This window comes from Chrysoperla carnea, chromosome X (assembly GCF_905475395.1).
Source record: "Chrysoperla carnea chromosome X, inChrCarn1.1, whole genome shotgun sequence".
NCBI lineage: Eukaryota > Metazoa > Arthropoda > Insecta > Neuroptera > Chrysopidae > Chrysoperla > Chrysoperla carnea.
In genome coordinates, this window is record NC_058342.1 from 33,491,385 (window position 1) to 33,511,332 (window position 19,948).

General features: G+C 32.1%; 1 protein-coding gene across 1 annotated transcript; it reads left to right on the forward strand.

Annotated features, from left to right (window-relative positions):
* Positions 1-228: 228 nt before the first annotated feature.
* On the forward strand, positions 229-19,266 carry LOC123302734 (neuronal PAS domain-containing protein 4). The gene is made up of 7 exons (XM_044885805.1): positions 229-274; positions 15,755-16,085; positions 16,509-16,685; positions 16,928-17,112; positions 17,187-17,293; positions 17,596-17,749; positions 17,826-19,266. Exons 1-7 carry the CDS (start codon positions 264-266, stop codon positions 19,210-19,212), a joined length of 2,352 nt encoding a protein of 783 aa, XP_044741740.1. The 5' UTR covers positions 229-263; the 3' UTR covers positions 19,213-19,266.
* Positions 19,267-19,948: the final 682 nt, after the last annotated feature.

The following is a 19,948-nucleotide window of genomic DNA, read 5'->3' on the forward strand; positions in this document are numbered from 1 at the left end:
AGTGATAACATTAAATATTAAAAAAAAGAAATCGTAACTTGTCATTTGATAAATTTTCAATAAAAATAGACATAATAATTTTTTTTTTATTGGAAAATCATGTTTTCGCTTTAAACTGATAAAAAATTATGTTAAAAAAATTAATAAAAACAAATGAAAAATGAATTAAAGTACTTGTTCAGCGATAATCCAAACTTATTTTAGTGTTATCGTAAACGTTTATTATGTGTTTAAACTAAATATCATAGTTTCAGAATTTAAAAATGTTTTCACCGTAAGTGAATTTTTCTTATATTTTACCGACCCATTCAAGTACGACAAGAATAATAATTAACGTACTTTTACTCAAAGAATATGTGGTTAAAATTTCAGCATAGATATCCATGCAAATTTTTAAGAAAAAAGTCATTGAAAATCGATATAAAATACAATGCTCTTATGGAGAAATCTCAAAAAAAACCACATGTTTTGAAAGTTTTTGATAATTTTCACTTGGACCGATTATTCAATAAATATTTTTATGTTTGTTTTCCTGAAATTACTTGATCATACACACTCATACATCAATAACGAACAATTACGTTCCAATAAAAAAGCGTCGCGTGAATAATCTTCTACCTTTCGGAAATCTAGCATAAGATACCGCCAAACAAATTTAAATTATAAAATTGATCAATAATATAATCGATTACGTTGACTTCCATAGGATGTCCATAAAAAATCCTATTAAAAGAGATTATTGATTAATTTAATTTTGTTATGCAAATAATTAATATTTTAAGGTGGTTGGGACAACAGAAAAAATTCAAAATTCATTATCATTTTTTGGAAACTTTTAATTTAAATTGAATGTTTGCACTGTCTTTGTGTTACACTTACATTCAAAATTCGCCCTATTAGCTCAGTTGGTTAAGGCGTAACCAATTCCGTTCGCGGTATGCTTAGGGTAGCGGGCTCGATTCCCGCCGTCGCAACAAAATTAATTTAATTAATAGTTGTGATGGGCTGGTGTAGTGCGTGGTGTATGCATGAAGGAGGTGCTCAGCCTCTGAAATTGAGGAGCTGATAAATGACATTATCAGCGGAAAGGTGGTTGTTTCGGACAGTTTGTTAAAAAACTAATGTAATAAAATGAATAACAAATATCTTGGGTCTTTGTCCTACTTATTACTGTGTGTCCGAAACAGTAATGAATCGTAATTGAAATGAAAAGGACAATTTCGGAATAATTAGATTCAATGCGGGATAATTTCAGTGACTGAACGGAATGAAAATGTTGGCTCTACTGTCAGATTCATAAAATATCTCGAAAATTACTCATTTAATGGTCAAATAAACACGATTTTTGTAATTTTCGGGTCAAAATTACCTTAAAAACTTAGTTTTATCGAAATCGGAAAAAAAAATATTTTTTACACTTTTTGCAATTTGTAAAAATCGAAAAAATCATAAAAAATTCAAAAAAACACAATTTTTGTAATTTTTGGTTGGGTTGGGTTGGGTTGGGTTAGGTTGGGTTAGGTTGGGTTAGGTTGGGTTAGGTTGGGTTAGGTTGGGTTAGGTTGGGTTAGGTTGGGTTAGGTTGGGTTAGGTTGGGTTAGGTTGGGTTAGGTTGGGTTAGGTTAGGTTGGGTTGGGTTGGGTTGGGTTGGGTTGAGTGTGGGTGTGGTTGTTGGTGTGGGTGTGGGTGGGGGTGTGGGTGTGGGTGTGGGTGTGGGTGTGGGTGTGGGTGTGGTAGTGGGTGTGGGAGTGGGAGTGGGAGTGGGAGTGGGAGTGGGAGTGGGAGTGGGAGTGGGAGTGGGAGTGGGAGTGGGAGTGGGAGTGGAAATGGGTGTGGGAGTGGGAGTGAGAGTGGGAGTGGGAGTGGGAGTGGAAGTGGGAATGGGTGTGGGAGTGGGAATGGGTGTGGGTGTGGGTGTGGGAGTGGAAGTGGATGTGGGAGTGGGAGTGAGTTGAGATGGGTTAGGTTTTTTTTCAATTTTATTGATCATTTATAATGAATTTTTCCATACAATCTCAGTTTTCGGAATAGCTCTGTTTTTACGATTATCGAGATTACTGTATATCATATTTTAAGGATTTCACGCTCCGACTCGCCCCCCTGAATTATTTTGTAATATTAATAATTAAAACTTAATTTAATTAATAGTTGTGTTTAATTAAACAATAGATGCTTTGTCGAAAGCATACAAGTATACAAGTTATTCATATGCATTACGTCTTGACTACATGTATTACACCAACGACCTTAATAAAATTTTCAATAAATCGCGTAACAAATTTCAAAATAGGGTGATATATCGGCATTATCGGCAACGGCAACTTTATGTATCGGCAACGACAATATTATGTATACGTTGAAAAGGGAATTTTAATTAAACTGATATATTGTTACACTTTTTGATAAATTGATTTATAAAGTAATCAATAGAATGAATTAGCTCGATCAATATAATCAATATCAATTTATAAAAGATCTTTGTACACCCTTCTTTTGAATAAAAATTATTCACAAGATCATTATGCACTTTTCAAAGCATGTAGAAATCGAAAATGATATCAAAAATTTCTTTAAACCGTCTGGTGTAAGCAAAAGACCCCACATAATTATATACGAAATTTGCTTTTTGTGAAAATTTTCAAACCGCCGTACCACTAAAAAGACAAGACTAATCGAAAAACGAAACCTATTTTTATTTTTTTTTATCAAAAATTACTGAATATACCGAATTTTATCAACTTTCCAATTAAAAAGTTGGTTATGAGCTTTTCAATTCTATTCTAATAGTATTAAGAATTTGTTTGGAATTTAATAAGTTTTTTAGAGGTTATAAATTGGGATAGAAGTTTTTAAAACAAAGTAAAAAATCGGTTCAAAAAATGGTTTTTCTCAGAAATTAGTCGAACAATCAGCAAATGACCACGATTTTTGAATTTTTTGGGTCCAATTTTCTTTATAAACTGAGTTCTGTCAATTTTGAAACAAATAATTTTCCAAATTTTTTTCGATTTTTTCTAAGGGGTTCCCATTAAGAAAATTCGAAAAAAAACGAGGAAAATTTTTTGGGTCCGTAGGATCCATCTTGTAAACCGTTAGAGATAGAACAAAAGTTTAAGTGTAAAAAATGTTCCTTATCAAAAAATAAACAACTTTTGTTTCATACATTTGTAAATGCCACTGTTTACCCGTGAGGGCGTAAATTAGGCGTAAATTTTATAGTAGATATTATATGGGGATATGAATGTGTGATATGTATGTATGTGGTGTTACAGAGTAATCAACACTGTCTATGCATGGTATTTCAACAATTAATTCAGTCAATTGTTTGTTTCCACTTGTTAAAATGATGAATTTAATTTTTGAATGAATGATTTTTTTAAATGTCATTTAAGGAAGAAACAAAATGCCAAAAAAAAAAAACAATGTATTGTTTATTTTAGATCCGGGTCTTTGCACTCTCACAAAAAAACAACAAATCTTCAAAAGTGCTCTAGTATTGAATAATTAAAACAAGAAAAAAAACTAAGGCAATCGAAACAATAATCATTTATAAGAATTTATGGCTTTTCAAAACGGTTCTTTTTTCAAATAAAAATGTATAACTGAGCCAACGAACAGCACAATGCGAGCGATAGATGATAGCACACAACCAGCCTGAATGTTTTTAAGCTGAAAATAGTTTCTCATCAATATGGTTCGAATCGAACCATATTCATTAGTCAGAACCAAACTCTATATAATTTTAGTGTTCAATTAATAGATCAAAATATTGTTATAGGTCTGGGTCTAAATCGTCGTATTTCATACTTATTTCAGAATGGCTGGATATTTGAGAGACCTCTAATAAAGGTCCTTTTTTTTAACCCGTCAGCATTCGCATTATGCCCTGATAAAAATCGGAATGAATAGGATTCAATTGTAAAAAAAGTTAAGATTCATTCCGATTCATTCCCATTGAAATCAATTAAAATTTTAAATCGCAATTTAATTGAAATGAATCGGGTTTAATTGGAAAAAAATTTCCAGTTCATTCCGATTGATTTCCGATTCAATCCCAATGAACTAATCGGAAATTTCCAATTGGTTGCAATTCATGAATGAGATCGAATTGGAAATTTCATATTGGGTTCTATTGGATTGAATTGGAATTCAAGAGGAATGAATTGAAAATTTTAATCGGAATTCAATCGGACTTTTTTATCAGGGTGAGCACTTCGCTCACGCCTGATTGAAAACATAAATGACATTTTATTTTTCAAAAGTTTCAATTTTATCTACTTTCGAATTATGAATCTACTTATCTATAGTGTTTTAAAATATGTTTTTTTCAAGTCCTTCAGAAACTGTGAGAATTTCTCTCATCACGAGAGTAAAGATGTAAGCAAAAAAAATATTAACTTTTCGAGCCTGTTCGTATGCTTTCGTTAAATGAATATAAGTCGTACTCAGTTAATTTAAAAAAAAAAAATTGTGATAGAAATATGGTGAAATTAATTAAAATGAATTTAATTTTTTAGAATATTTCTCTTCTTTAATATTTTCACTCTAATACAACATTCAATAAACTATAAATTCATATGAAATTATGTAGAGGTTATGATTTACAAAATTAACATATATTTAAACGAGACCTTTTGAAAATCGATTTTTTTTTTTACCATAAAGCCGTTCGGGAATGAATAACAAATACTACGAATGGTACTAGACTATTATATTTATCTGTAATTAAATTCAGGTTAAATACTACAAAAAATTTTTATATTAACTGTATTTAATTTTTTGAACAGGTCATTTTAAAAGGTTACGATATTACTATTTTTTTTGTTAGCAATCCGTACCAAAAAGTCTTTAACGTTTCTCTATAAGGAGCACCCTTGTGGCTGCTTGAGTTTCTATTACTATCCCACCCAAGTTTTTTTCCTGAATGCGGATTTCAAAGGTGGAACTTTAAAAAAAAATAATATTTGAAATTTTTCGAGGAATTTAGAAAATTTAAATGTTTTGGAAAATTGATTTTTCTGGAAATATTGCCTATTTTGCAAGATAACAACCTTGATAGTTTCTTGACCTGACATTAAAACATTTTTAAAACAAATGAAAACAAACAATTGACTGAGTTAGTTGTTGAAATACCATGTATAGACAGTGTTGATTGCGCAATCGTTTATTTTTAAGATAGCCACTCTTAGATAGCTACACACACATTACCGATATTCTCATATAATAAATACTATATAATTTACGCCTCATTTGCGCTCTCACAGGTAAACAGTGATGTTTACGAAAAAATGTTTCAAACGAAAGTTGTTTATTTTTTTATAAGGAACAGTGTTTTTTACACTTAAACTTTTGTTCTATCTCTAACGATTTACAAGATGGGTCCTACTTTTATGTTTTGAACACGCTATAAAAATTTCAGCTTGATATCTTTTTCCGTTTTTGAGTTATCGTGTTGTCAGACAGACAAACTGACGAACAGACAACCAAAAATAACATCAATATTTTTGAGCGATACAAACGTGGGATTAAACTTAATATACCTTGATATATATTACATATATACAGGGTATAAAAATAGTGTATTTTCTATAAAATATATCGATAATTATGTGTGATTGGACTGGAATCGGACACCCTAGTTGAGTTTGAGTTGAGGAATTATTGGACGATCTCATTAAATTACTTGTATAATGTCAGTCTATCAGTATCAGAGTACTATCATGACATTTTGAACCTGATTTACGATTTTATGCTCCATAATACCAACTATCATCCATACTAAATACTAATACTTCACTCTACTACACTATTTATATTTATTAGTGAGCTGGTAGCTTTAATTCGACGTATCATTTTAATATCAGTACCTGGATGACCGAGCTTTACTCGTTATTTATTTTAAATGAAACCTAGCTAAATTGATTTTTCGCCCCTCAAATCCCCTGCATACTAAATGTCATGAAAATCGTTGGAGCCGTTTCCGAGAGAAAACGAGAAAACGAAGAATCGGCCCTATTTGTTAGTTTGCTACTACTGAGTTTAAAATTCAAATTTCGGTTAAGTATCTCAAAAAATGTCTGTCACCGTGGCTCCCACTCAAGAAAAGCTTGCGACGATGCCATACCAAGAAGGTCTTAATAGATTAGGAGATAATCTGAAAAACTAACAAATAAAGGCATAAACCAGCTACGAGGAAGGGCCGAGGAGATCTTGAAACTAAACAGAGCTGATATTAGAGTCATCGTAGAGTTACTCACAGGGCATAATAACCTGAACAAGTTCCAACATCAGATTGGAAAAAGACAATCTCTCGCGTGTGACAGATGCAGAGAAAATTCAGAAGAAACATCGATCCACTTTCTCTGTTACTGCCCGGCGCTCATACAGCAAGGAAGGAAATGGTTTGGTTCGGCCATAGTCGAACCAGAAGAAATTAGGAAACTCAGCGCTAGGCAAATCCTGGGTTTCAGTACATCAGTTGGTTATAATAGCCACTGAAAAGCGTAGCGGGGATAGAGCACCAGGGTCTATTTGGCTAGATACTCTGAACCATTGCTTCGAGGCACGATGCTCGAGTAGCGCAAATGGTTCCCTAGCACCTAGAGAGATCATATGTGCCCTCCTTGAGAACAACCTGTCAACTGGAGGGAAAACGTCTCTGGATATGTGGGCCTATTTTAAGATATGGGTAACTATAGTATTATATCGAGGCCAGACCCCGAGTTACTACACATTTTGCATCGTGGTGGTTCAGGTTTTTTTTCTCAGGAACGAGAATGTCAGTGGTCGGACTCTTGAATTCTCTTAAAATTAGATAAAAAATTTCGACGACCAGCTCCATACTTTACGATACTATACATTTATTTGAATACAGTTCACATCAGTTCACAAAATAATGGTAACAGAACTTCAGAACTCAGAAGTGAACTGAGTGGAGTCTGAACTGAATTGAGTATATTATAAACGACTTGTTTATATCAAAATACACATAGATACAATTAACTGTGTGCGTCTGTGTCTATGAGAGACTGTGTCTGTCTCTGAAGCTGAATCTGAACTGTATGTATTTGTATAGGTAATCTCATTTTGCAAAAAAAAAAAATTATTTCCTATTTTAAATAAAATAATTGAAGTCAAAATAACAGAATGCTATGGAAAATGTATAACTTGACAGCACTGGATTTCAAAGAGGATCCTTAATGATAACAAAAAAGGTTCCTACCATCTAATCCAGAACATTTATGTTAGCTGGCCGGGATTTAGAAATTTGTCACCGCTAGGAAATTGTAAAAATTGAAAATCTGACCTAAATTTAGTAGAATTCCATACTTGGTTTGTCAAAATTGGGTAAAATTTGAGAAAGATAGAGCAAAATTACTTTTTTTGGATTTTGATGACGTCATGAAGTTAAAAAATTTAATTTTTTTGATAACACAGGCATATTTGATCCGATTTTATTGGAATTTTTTTTGAAACCCACTAATTTTGGATCGAACTTTTCAGCTTTGATGTCAGTTTTTTGCTAGCTATCATTTATAGGCTTAATTTCGGGACCAGGACTCCAAATTCTTGAAATATCTTATAGCTAGGTTAATTTTGACAACAAATTTGAAAAGTATGACACAAATTTAGTAGGATTCCATATTTGGTTTATCAAAATTGGGTAAAATTTGGGAAAGATAGAGCAAAATTAAATTTTTTGGATTTTGATGACGTCATGAAGTTAAAAAATTCAATTTTTTTGATAACAGAGGCATATTTGATCCGATTTTATTGGAATTTTTTTTAATCAAATTTTGAAGAACTTTTTCAAAAAAAGTGGAATAGCCTATTATCTTCAACTTTCCTATTTAATGTTATCAGCGAAAATCAATATTTTCCCCGAAAAAAACGTCTTTTTTTTAAATTTTGGGGGAAATTTTTTTTGCAACATTTTTGATAACATTTCGAATCCATTCCTCATAGCTACGAAGTGTGTCCCTCGAAAAGTTTTTTTCCCAAACAGGGGGACTGAACAATATAAACCAAAGATCCTGGAATATATTCACAAAAAATAAAAGAAAAAACGCGGAAAAAATGTTTTTTTTAAATGTATTCGACGGATAAAAAAAACATCTATTGTTTTTTTTTTGTTACATATTTTATTATTGTTTAAAAACCACTGGTTTAGTATTGTGAATTACTTTACAAATAACAAAAAAAAAGATCTGAACGTTTTTGTTTCAATATTATATATATATATAACTCTATAAATAGTAAATACGATATTCTAGTATGCGGTAATAATATGTGCAATGATAGGATTGTGCGGGTGGGAAGCGACGTAAAGGGTTTGGGAGGGGGTGTAAGAGCGATGATTCCCTACTTCTTCTACATAGGTCGGAAACCGGTTAGACAAGTCATACATACATTTTATAATATATATAACATAGTATTAGCAGCGTATGTGCTTAGGTTCGTGTTTTGTACTATACCATTTCTTTAAAATCATCATTACCATGTATCACAAAAGTGCGAATACGTTTTTAAAGTTTTCACACGCCTTGAAACTTTATGGAGATATGCCAAGAATTGGATAAAACTAGGGATTTCAATAAAACTTTATAAAATACATTTTTTGATTAATAAAGTTTACAAAAATCACAAAAAGTTCCTTGGTCATCGGGCTTTTTATTATTTTTATTGAAAAAATGATGAATCATATAGGTTATCTTTTTCAATTGGATATTTCTATATCGAAAAATCTAGAGAGTGTGATAAAAAACTATCTAAAACATTTAAACAATCTTGTAGTTTATAATAAAACCATAAAATTTTAGATTGTCCATGATATCAAAACAAAATTTTAATTTAATTATGACTTCATCGAGGATCCATGAGTTGACGAACAGAGACGCTTATAGTTAGTTTATTAATGATTGAAGAGAGATACCTTTATTATCAAATTTATAAGCATCACTTGCACACAAATATTATATATTTTTTAGTTGCATGGTATTGTAAAGCCAAAAATAACTAACTAATTTTGTCATGAAAATCAGTATATGGGAATGAAAACAAAGCAATTTTTTCCAATAATTTTTTTCGATATCTCTAACCATCTAATTTGCCCTATTTGTCAATTTGTCGAACATTCTAAATAATTGTTTTTTTTTAGAATTGGAGGAAAAACTAGTTTCCCTATAATTAAAAGGGTTATCGAATTCAAAACATGCAAACAAATTATAGGAACACACTTTTGGAATACTTTGTATTATATATTTTCTCATAGCCATAATATAATGTTTTGCCTTTCTTCTTAATATCCACAAAGTTATATTAAATATAAAGCCCCGATTAGATCAATCATTTTGTTATTAATTAAACTTTATACTATTTCGTAAGAATTTTTCAAAATTGTTTCCCGTTGGGTACAAAACATTCGTAAAATCCTTTGGAATTCTCTTTAACTAACGACCACTCCAATTCACCTAAATTCAATTATCCTAAATCAACTAAACGACCATCCAAAACCTGCGGGATTCACCATTAACTATTCAAAATTAAAAGTTATCACTAACGGTCCAAGGATCAAAAGTCATCACCCTGGGTGAAATTGTATCTTTTAAAGATCGCTGTTGAAAATAAATCCAACATCGCTGCGCCAAAACCTGGCAGAAATTCTGGTCTCTAAAAGTAGTTCTGAGAGGAGATTATTCTTTAAGATTACATGCATAACACCAGTTTTAACGTATGGCTGTCAATCTTGATCTTTAACAGACATGATAAGTAGTAATAAACTGGATATCTGCCAGAGAAGAATGGAACGCCGTATTCTCAATATTACCCGGAGAGATAAAATTAGAAATAAGGAGACACGTTCAAAAACACAAATTTGCTCAGCAAAGTTTATTGCTAAAAAGCTATAGTGGACCTGACAGGACACAAAACCGATCGATGGGCAAACTCGTTACTTGAGGGTTTTTGGGGTCGCTGAACACGAATATCGTGACAGAATTGGTCTCAGAGGTACCTGGTGCAACGTATTTTCGTCGCCTCTTGGAGCTTTCGTGAAATTCGTCAAATAACCAGTCCAAACTCGTTACTAGGGGGTTTTGAGGATCGCTGAACACGAATATCGTGACAGAATTGATCTCAGAAGTACCTGGTGCAACGTATCCTTGTCGCCTTTTGGAGTTTTTGAGAAATTCGTCAAATAATCAGTCCAAACTCGTTACTTGGGAGTTTTGAGGATCGCTGAACACGAATATCGTGACAGAATTGGTCTCAGAGCTATCTGGAGCAACGGTATCGCCGTCGCCTCCTGGAGTTTTCGTCACGATCTTCTTGTTCAGCGACACCAAAACCCCCATGTAACGAGTTTGGGCTGATTATATGACGAATTTCTCGAAAACTCCAGTTCTACTCGAATTTTTCGAACTTAATTCCTATGTTTCTTCGTCTAAACCTTAAAACAATAACATAAAACTATCAGAAAGGTAAATCATATGAGTGTTCTATTGAACTGTATAAAAGTATTGTATAGTGTAAAATATGCTTTAGATGATCAGGCGTGAGATTTAAAGCCGTAGGGCTAATGCTCGTACCAACTCAAGATAGATCCCCTTCAAGAGCGATTTGGCCGGTTGCCGTTTACCGCTCTTCGCATCTGAATGCTCGCCTCCCCCACTTCGTGTACTCACAATACATAATAATAACATTATAACTAGATCATAGAGTATTTTATGATATTAAAAAAAAAAAAATTATATTAAATTTTTTTGTTTTTTGTTTGAACTATCAAATGTTAAATATTTTGAAATTCAAAATGTTCAACTTTAAAAAACAACAAGCCTTCACAAATTTGACATTTCAGGGACAGATCAATAAGTTTCTGATTATGTAAACTGTGATATGCTAAGGGACCCTGCACAAATCAAATAGAAATGACCGTTCTGTCCAAATTAAACTTGCGTATCTTATAGGATTGCCAACTTCTTTTGACAAGACAAAAAACGTATCGAATTGTTTGAATAAGAAAACAAAATTTAATAAAAAATACTTTTTTAGGTACAAGCTTTTATTGTACTAAAAAATAGAAAATAATTTTATCTATGAGTCACTCATACCCTACTATTTGTAAAAGCTTAAGGCGCTAAACTTAAAATATCAAAAATAAATCGGAACGCCTCATCTACCTGATATTAAGCGCCTTAAGCTTTTACAAATTGTCGAGTATGAGTGTCGCGTATATAAAATTATTTTCTACTTTTTAATACAATAAAAGCTTGTGTTAAAAAGTATTTTTTATTAAAATTTTTAATTTAAGACTAAAAAAAATGTATATATATCAAATATGGTGGAAGCGATGGGAAAATCAGAACGCCACAACCTTACCAGTCATCCAAACTAAATGTGCATGCAAAATTTCAGCTCAATCAAAAACCGGGAAGTGGATCAAATTTGACTTGCAAGATTTGATTTCAGACAGACAACGGGACAGGTGAAACTAAATTGTAATAACTCGTTTTTTACGAAATTTACCGACTATCTACAAGCCTTTGAAAAGTTGACAAATGGAAAATGAAGATTAGAAAATAGTTTTCCTCCAGGAAGTTGAAAGCTCTGATTAACAAATTGGTTTCTTATAAGAATTCCTTCCAAAATGTTTCTGAATATTTTTAGAGTCAGAACAGGGGACATATTTTTAACCAAGTTGAGAATAATCTAAAAATATTATAAAACTATTTCGCTTTCGGGATGACCACAATCACTTTCTATCAGAAACATAAAAAAACGTTCACTTTTCAAAAATAAAATTACAAAATAAATTTTGTAAGTATTTTGTTTTTGTTTCAAAGAGTTCACCGTTATTTTGGAAACATTTCAAGTATCCTAATATCGATTGACTAATTTATTTGGGGGAATAAATTCCCATGTTAGAATTACATGTATGTCTAATATTTACGGTAATAAACATTTCGATTACGAAAATCTGAATATGTTTGACTTAAATCCAAGAATTTTGCAGTTTTTAAATAAATATGACCGAACTACATCGATTTTTCTGAACCTAAATAAGTCTAAAATCAAGTTTTGTCGAAATTGAAGAAAATAAATTGGTCTTGAATTCCTTTTAAAAGAATCGAAAATAAATAAAATAAAATTTTGTTTCTGATTCTTGATCAAATTTATTATTTAGGATAATCTGAACCTAGAAAATACAAAAATTTAACTCACTGACTAAATTAGTAACTTCGAACTGTTCAATTTATCTATAAAAAATAATTAATTGAACCTTAATCGAAATTGTAATGTGAAATTTTTATCTTAAACACACGGTAATTTATAAAATTCATTAAAATTAACAATTTTCTAATAACTAGTAGTTAGGTAATATTTCTAAATACTGAATCTTTTTATCACATATTCAGTTGAAATGCGATTTTTTAACATATTCTGAGGTACCTGCATTCCGTTACGCTGCATCGCATAGTTTGCTTGCATTTATTACGATTAACTACAGAATTATTTGCTTATAGAATTTGTTGTTTTATTTTTCAAAATTTAATTCGACTTAGAGTTTTTCAAAAATGGTTGTTCTATAAACTAAGAACGAAACTAAGTCTGATTTCGAACCTACCGTGGAAGCCGCTAGGATTACATTCAGAATGGTGTATCTGCATCTTCCCTTGAGTGGGTCAAAACAATCTACTATTATGTTTTCGTTTCGAAAAAATGGTTGCTATGCACCTCTAGAAATTTATCTTTAAATATGAGATATAAATATCAATAGGATGGCCCACCTCCTCAAAGTTTTCATTTTTACCTCAACCCATTATGAAAAGATTCCTACTTTCCATTTATTGAACGTACAGCAAATCTCAACAAATTTGTAAGAAGTTGAACGTTCCAAAAAAAAGGTGTCTGACACTTTTTCCACCAATCTAACCATTTAAAAACCTTACCGTACCTATATTAAAATATAATTTCATACCTCCCACATCAGTATTGTAAGTGTCTCTGTATTGGTGAAATAATTTTATAAATATGTATTACTTTTTTGTATTCTTTCGCTACCCAATTAAATCAATTTACAATCAATTATTATTTTATAATAGTTTCCTCTATTTATCTTCCGAATCAGGCCTCAGATCGAAATTTGATAAAGAGCTTTTCCATTTGTCTTGTTAAGCTTAATTTACTGGTATAATTTTCTGCTATCAAAAACAGAACACTCCGTATGTGGCTATCTAAGAGTGACTATCTTTCTTTACTTACATGACGTAAAAAAACAAACGATTGTGTAATCAGAATTGTCTATACATGTTATTTCAACAATTAACTGAATCAATTGTTTCTTTTCACTTGTGCAATTTAGAGGCCATCACCAATTCGTCGTAATAACCAACTCGTTGTTACAAGCGATACCATTACAACTAATTTTGATTGTAATTGAATTTGAATCTGATCTTCAGCTAATAAGTCTATAATTAGTAAATGTATGTTTAAAAAATAATTGTATAGCATATATTGAGTTGAGTCGCTATTAACTAGCAAAACCTAATTAAGACTATTAACATAAATATGTCAGTTTGGCTTTTACATGACTCGCCATGTTCATCTTGTCGATTTGCACTCTAACTCTTTACCAAATCAATGTTAAAGCGTAAATTCTCAATCTTTTTTTTTTCACAACATCTCGTTTTAAAATATAAAGAAAAAAAAAAAAACAAAAACTTTGTAAATAGCTTGTTTTTTTGAGCACATTCTCAGCTTATTTAAGTTGTAATGTAACATAATATAATCAAAAAATTATTCATTTTTAATACAAGATAAATCGGATATAATGACATCGGTTATAACGATAAATTTAACTCAATTAAATACTGCCAATAGTTTTCGAGAAAAAGCTGTTGAAATTTATCATTTTTTCTAACTTCGCAATTTTTTGTAATATTTCAGACGTCATTCGAACTACTCTAGCGGGAGGTAGTTCCACTTACTTCCGATGAAGTGTGTAAGTGTTGTCGAGGGTCAAAATTCATTCAAAACGGCATAATATTGCAAAAAATGCGAGGTACGAAAAAATCGAAAACTATTGGGTCTACAGAGACGATTCTAGTATCAAATTCTAGCAAACTTAGTCAACTTCACGAATTTTTCGATTTTCTACAAAGTATTCATTGGAATAACATCATAAACAAGTCTACGAAAAATCAGAACTCCCGAATTGGATACAGAGTGCAATATATAAAGTTACTGTGATATATATCTATTCAAAAAACTTCCACTTCATATCTATAAATTATGTTGGAAGTATTAATAAATAAATAAAAATTCATTATTATTTATTGCTAATTAATAAATAAATTTATACCATATATGAATATTTATGAAGGTTTAAAGTTTCCATTATTAAACAGCAAATTACTACACCTATTATTATTATTAATTTCCAACTGTTTTTTATATTTTAAAGCTTTAGAAAAATCAATAAAATTAGTTTAAAAAAAGTTGGGAACAAAGTGTTTTGTCACACAAACTTTTGATCCTTATTCAAGGATATATCCCGAATATATGTAAAAATTAACTAAGGTAGTTAAATTTTGTCACAATAAATTCGAATTTTTTGTTTTTTAACAGGATGTAATTTGCATAGTATGGAAAATTTTACAATATGAAATTTTATTCAGTAATAATATGCATGCAGCATAATTAATATCAGGATCCTCGTCGATTGGGGGATTCTGACCACTGGCCCAGAGTGGAAAATAGGGACTTGGAAATTATACTCGTTCCATCGAAGTGAGCGAATAATGGCTATATTTCGGCGGCTTTAAGAAGATTTTTCAATTTTTAGTGCAATAAATCGTACACTTTTAAAAGTATTTTTTATATGTTGTGTAGGATTTATATTTTATCAATGAGTATTTCTTGTGATTACATTGTTTAAACTTATGTTATATATGTAACTTGTATATCATATCTACAAGATCATTGCCTATAAACTTTTGTATACATTAATTTTGTTAAAAATAATTTTTTAAACTCTTTTGTGAATTTTTTTAAGTAGAGTGTTTAGAATATTTAACAAATTTTTTAATTAATATTTAAGGTGATTGTTTCCCTACAGTATTGTAAAAAAGTTTTGGTTTATTGCACGGTACATACATATAAACCAAATACATGCTTGTAATTTTAAGCCCAACTCACGCAACTACAAAAATATATAATATATTGTGTGCAAGTGATGCTTATAAATTTGATAATATAGATATCTCTCTTCAATCATCATCTAACTATAGTCGTCTCTGTTCATCAAAAGATGGATCTTCGATGAACTCATAATAAAATTAAAATTTTGTTTTGATATCATCGACAATCTTATATTTTGATGGTATTATCATAAACTACAAGATTGTCTAAATATTTTAGATAGTTTTTTATCACACTCTCTAGATTTTTTGAAATAGAAATATTCAATTGAAAAGGATAACCTATATGATTCATAATTTTTTCAGCCAAATTCAGCCAGAACCGTCAATATACCTTGGAATAGTTACCCCTTACTCCGGTTTTTTTTTCTTTTTCAGTAGATGCCGTTCCTGTTTCAATCACGATTTTAATTAATCAATATTAATGCCTTGTGTGAGGGTATCCGACGTTAAGACAATAAATCGTGTCTGGCTAGTTTAATTTATATTAAACTATTTGGTTTAAAATATATTGTCAGTATAATTCCATTAAAAACAAATCGTATCTATTGTTTCAGATTTGATGCAAACAAATCGACAAAAGGCGCTAGCAAATTACGACGAGATTTAATAAACGCGGAAATAGCAAATTTACGAGATTTATTACCGCTACCACCTTCAACACGTCAGCGCCTTTCACAATTACAATTGATGGCACTTGTCTGTGTTTACGTACGAAAAACAAATTACTTTCAACAAGCATTTAAATGTCAAAATGTCAATTTACAATCAGCAACGCCAAGTATTGGATTCTCCAAAGCATTGAACGGTTTTCTTATGATGATGACACAAAATGGTAAACTTTTGTACATATCGGATAATGCAGCCGAATATCTGGGCCATTCGATGGTAAGTAATCGAATATTATTCCTACAAAAATCGATGGAAATCGCTCTTAGGCAAACACTCACTGCCAAGACCGTTAAAAAACTCTTATAAACGATTTTTTATGGGAAAGCCTCACTCCAGGTCTCCTTCGACACGATTCTCCTTCGACGAACACAATTTCCTTCTTTCACACCGCAAAATTTGTCATGGGGAGCACTCTATACCCTTGTGCCCCATCTGAACACTTTCTATCTGTGTTTCCTAACATTGACTTGAAGAAATCAAAAACATTTTTTCAGATTTCGTTACATTTCCCAGTTTAATAAAATTGCACAAGTTCTGTTTTTGTTGCCAGAATTCATCTATTCGAATCCTGACTTGAAACGTCCAAGAAATGGTCAAACTAAAATGTAATTTTTAACGGCAACACCTTTTGATTTTCAGGAAGACCTACTTATTCATGGCGACAGTGTTTATGATATTATCGATAAACAAGATCATTCTGTAATTCAAGCGGAAATGGCAAGATCGGCGAGTTCTGAAGATGAAGCTCGAATGTTTATGTGTCGAATAAATGTTACACGGAATGCAAGACGTCAAATGCGATTCGGCGATCAAAAGGTATTTAAAATAAAATTTTAAATTTAGGGGGTGACCCTAAATTTCTCCACATTCTACGCCAATGAATTTTGTGACCCAAATAGTATCGGGGTTCATTAAACGAAGGATCTTTGCACTAGCTTAATCGGCCTAGTTTGCACGCACTGTGTTGTTGTTCAAATTTTTCTGAAGGGCACCTTATACATATATGATTTATTATTTTACAGTGAAACCTAATTAAAAATATAAACAATATTTTTCAGGTGGTGTTAGTTCAAGGTCATTATTTATCATTTTTACCTCTATGCAGTAGGAATGAGCCAGTATTTATTGCAACTTGTACTCCAATTGCAATGCCAGAAACACGAGAATGTGTGGTCCAAGGTGCTACAAATGTATTTACCTCAATACATTCAATGGATATGAAATTTATGTACTTGGATCGAATGTAAGTACACGTAAAATACAAAAAAATTGAATCAACTTAAAATTAATTTACCTTCTTTTTGTTTTTGTTCATAGTGGCGAATATCATTTAGGATTTTTATGGGTAGAATTACAAGGTGTTTCATGGTACAAATTATTACATTGGGAGTGTATGCAAGAAGCGCAGGCCAAACATAGATTAAGTAAGAATGATTGAATTCATTAAATTATATGTTTAAGTTTGATCGGGCAGTTCAATGCACAGTATACTCTAAATTTGTTACCATGTATACGGAGTGTTCTGTTATTGATATCAGAAAATCATACCATAAATTAAGCTTATCAAGACAAATGGAAAAGCTCTTTACTAAATTTTGATCTGAGGTCTGATTCGGAAGATGTGGCTATGGGAAAAATTTATGAATAAGCGTTACAAAACTTAGTATACCTTGATATATTTCATAAATACATTGTATAATTTTCTATAAAAGCTTCTTTTTTGTAGTAACACAATCGGACCAGGATCGTGCTTGTATATTATTGGTGCGTTTACAAAGACGAATGGGTGACTGGATCTGGGTTCATTGTGTCTTACAAGTCAAAGATAGTATTGAAAATAATCAGCATCCTGTTATTGTATGTACAAATCAAATTTTGAGGTAAGCAAACTATCTAGAAATTAAAAAATTTAGAGGAAGATTCTATTAGCCCTAATCGTCAAATTTTTTTTTCCAGTGATCGCGAAGCTGGTGTAATGAAAGCGAATAGTTGGTTATACGAATATTACATGGTACAAAGCAAACTACAGTATGGTCTTACATATTCGGGTCCCCAACAACCGACCACAGCAATACCCCGAATAACACCTTATTATCATCATCAACATTCCCCCCAATCAAGTGGCACTCCTGTAACACATGTCCCTCAACAAATCCCACAACCCCCACCGTCGCAAATCGTTCAAGTACAAGTTCAACATCCTCCAGATCCATCATTAGGCACCCCACCAAATAACAATGAAATATCTCCTCAACCCACATCCCGAACAGTTGAAAAATTGGAACCTGTTGATTATTCCTTACATCAGCAATCTACGTCACAATATCCAGCGCATGTATGTTCACAAATCGGGCGATGTTTTTCATCGTCATCGACGGGGGATGATAGCTTGGATACGTTCGCACGTCATGTTCAGATGGACGAATCTGGAGGGTATCAATATCGATCGATTGTCACAGTGGCTCCACATAGTTACGCGGCCGCCGAAAGTCCAGATTTATATTCGTATCAGATAATTGGTAACGAACCTCCCCATCATTTGCACCATGAAAGTATCCCAACTTATTCGGGATACACTCAAAAATATTTGGATGAAGGTGAACGTAGACATTCGATTGACGATACTTTACGGTACACGAAAGCTGCTAAATGTAAGAAATTATCGACGGGAAGTGTACCCTCCACAGTGATACCTTCACAAGATCGTGATAATTATTCGACGGATAATGATGATGTATTTATGACTACGGGACAATGGAAATCGATTCATGGGCATACTCCACGTGAACAAAACGACCCAGAAAATAAGAATAATTACCCGGAAGAGAGTGAAATGATTGATATCAATCAATTGGGGTTTCAAAACAAACGAAAAATTTTAATGCCTATGTCCAAAAGTGATGATCAACGTGCCACAACGAATTCCCCACATTGGACACCAAATAATATGGGTCTGCTATCCGAGTGGTCTGATTCGGCAATGATTTATCATACGAATAACGTGTACACATACGATACGGTACGCGCATCTTTAGTATGCGCAAACAAAGAAACATTCTGCTATTGGAAACATTTGGAAAATTATGCAAAAACACATTTAGATTTGATTTCCGATAAGTACACGGTTTGTAACATGGATAAATCCAAAGCAAGCGAATACGAAGATTTTAGTAACTATGGAAGTAATTGTGATGTAACACGAATATACCATCATAACCTATCGTGCCAGAAGAGGTATGGTAGTGATAAATGGATAAATCCGTTACATCCTCCATTACCAGCGATTATAACTAAATCCACATCAGAAACAGCAATTCAGTTGGGTGAGGAACTAACCGTCTAAAAGACGTCTAGAAAATGAGTATCTAATTGATTAATCGCGAATGGTTTATTTTGATCAACAAATTTTATTCTGAGCTTAGAATGTATTTTTTTTAAATTTTGACGAATAGGTAACGTGAACCCAGATTTTGGTGCAAGGGAAAGCTTAGAAACGGTCTAAAAGATCCCGTTGAAAACCCCTCGGGATCCCCATGAAAACGTTGCTCTTGGGCTTAAGGTAACATTCTACTCTTAGCCAGGACTACCAACTCGTTTTGCCTCGGAATCTCGAATGAGGTGACTCCCGTACAATGCTCCGCTGATTTCTTTTTAAGTTCGACAGTGTTTCACCTGTGGACCAAGGATCACAGACAAATCTGCGAGCAGGATTTTTCTACGACAAAATCAATAAGCAAGGGTTTTTCTGTGCGTCCTCATTTTTCTCCAAGACCATCTATTGCCAACCATTCGCGGTTGTGATGGTTAATGGCCGTTAATTTTCCTCGTGATCTTTCCGGTGATAAGAGAGTTTGTCACGGCTACGTAATAGAAATTTTTGAGGGACATCCGACTTTGTCTAACTCCTGGATTTCCTATAAATTCAGTCGAAAATAATCTGGAATTTTTCGAAATTATTCAAGCATGATTTTTAATATTCTACAACATTTGAAAATAATCTGGAATTTTCCAGAATAACCTAGGGCGTTTCAGTTGTTGCGAGCATTCTTTAGATTTTCTAGAATGATCTGGAAAGTTCC

Excerpts from the sequence above, each read along its gene's own strand:
- LOC123302734 (XM_044885805.1), top strand. Across the intron at positions 16,086-16,508 it reads AATATCTGGGCCATTCGATG|GAAGACCTACTTATTCATGG; the intron begins GTAAGTAATCGA and ends TTTGATTTTCAG. Across the intron at positions 16,686-16,927 it reads TGCGATTCGGCGATCAAAAG|GTGGTGTTAGTTCAAGGTCA; the intron begins GTATTTAAAATA and ends AATATTTTTCAG.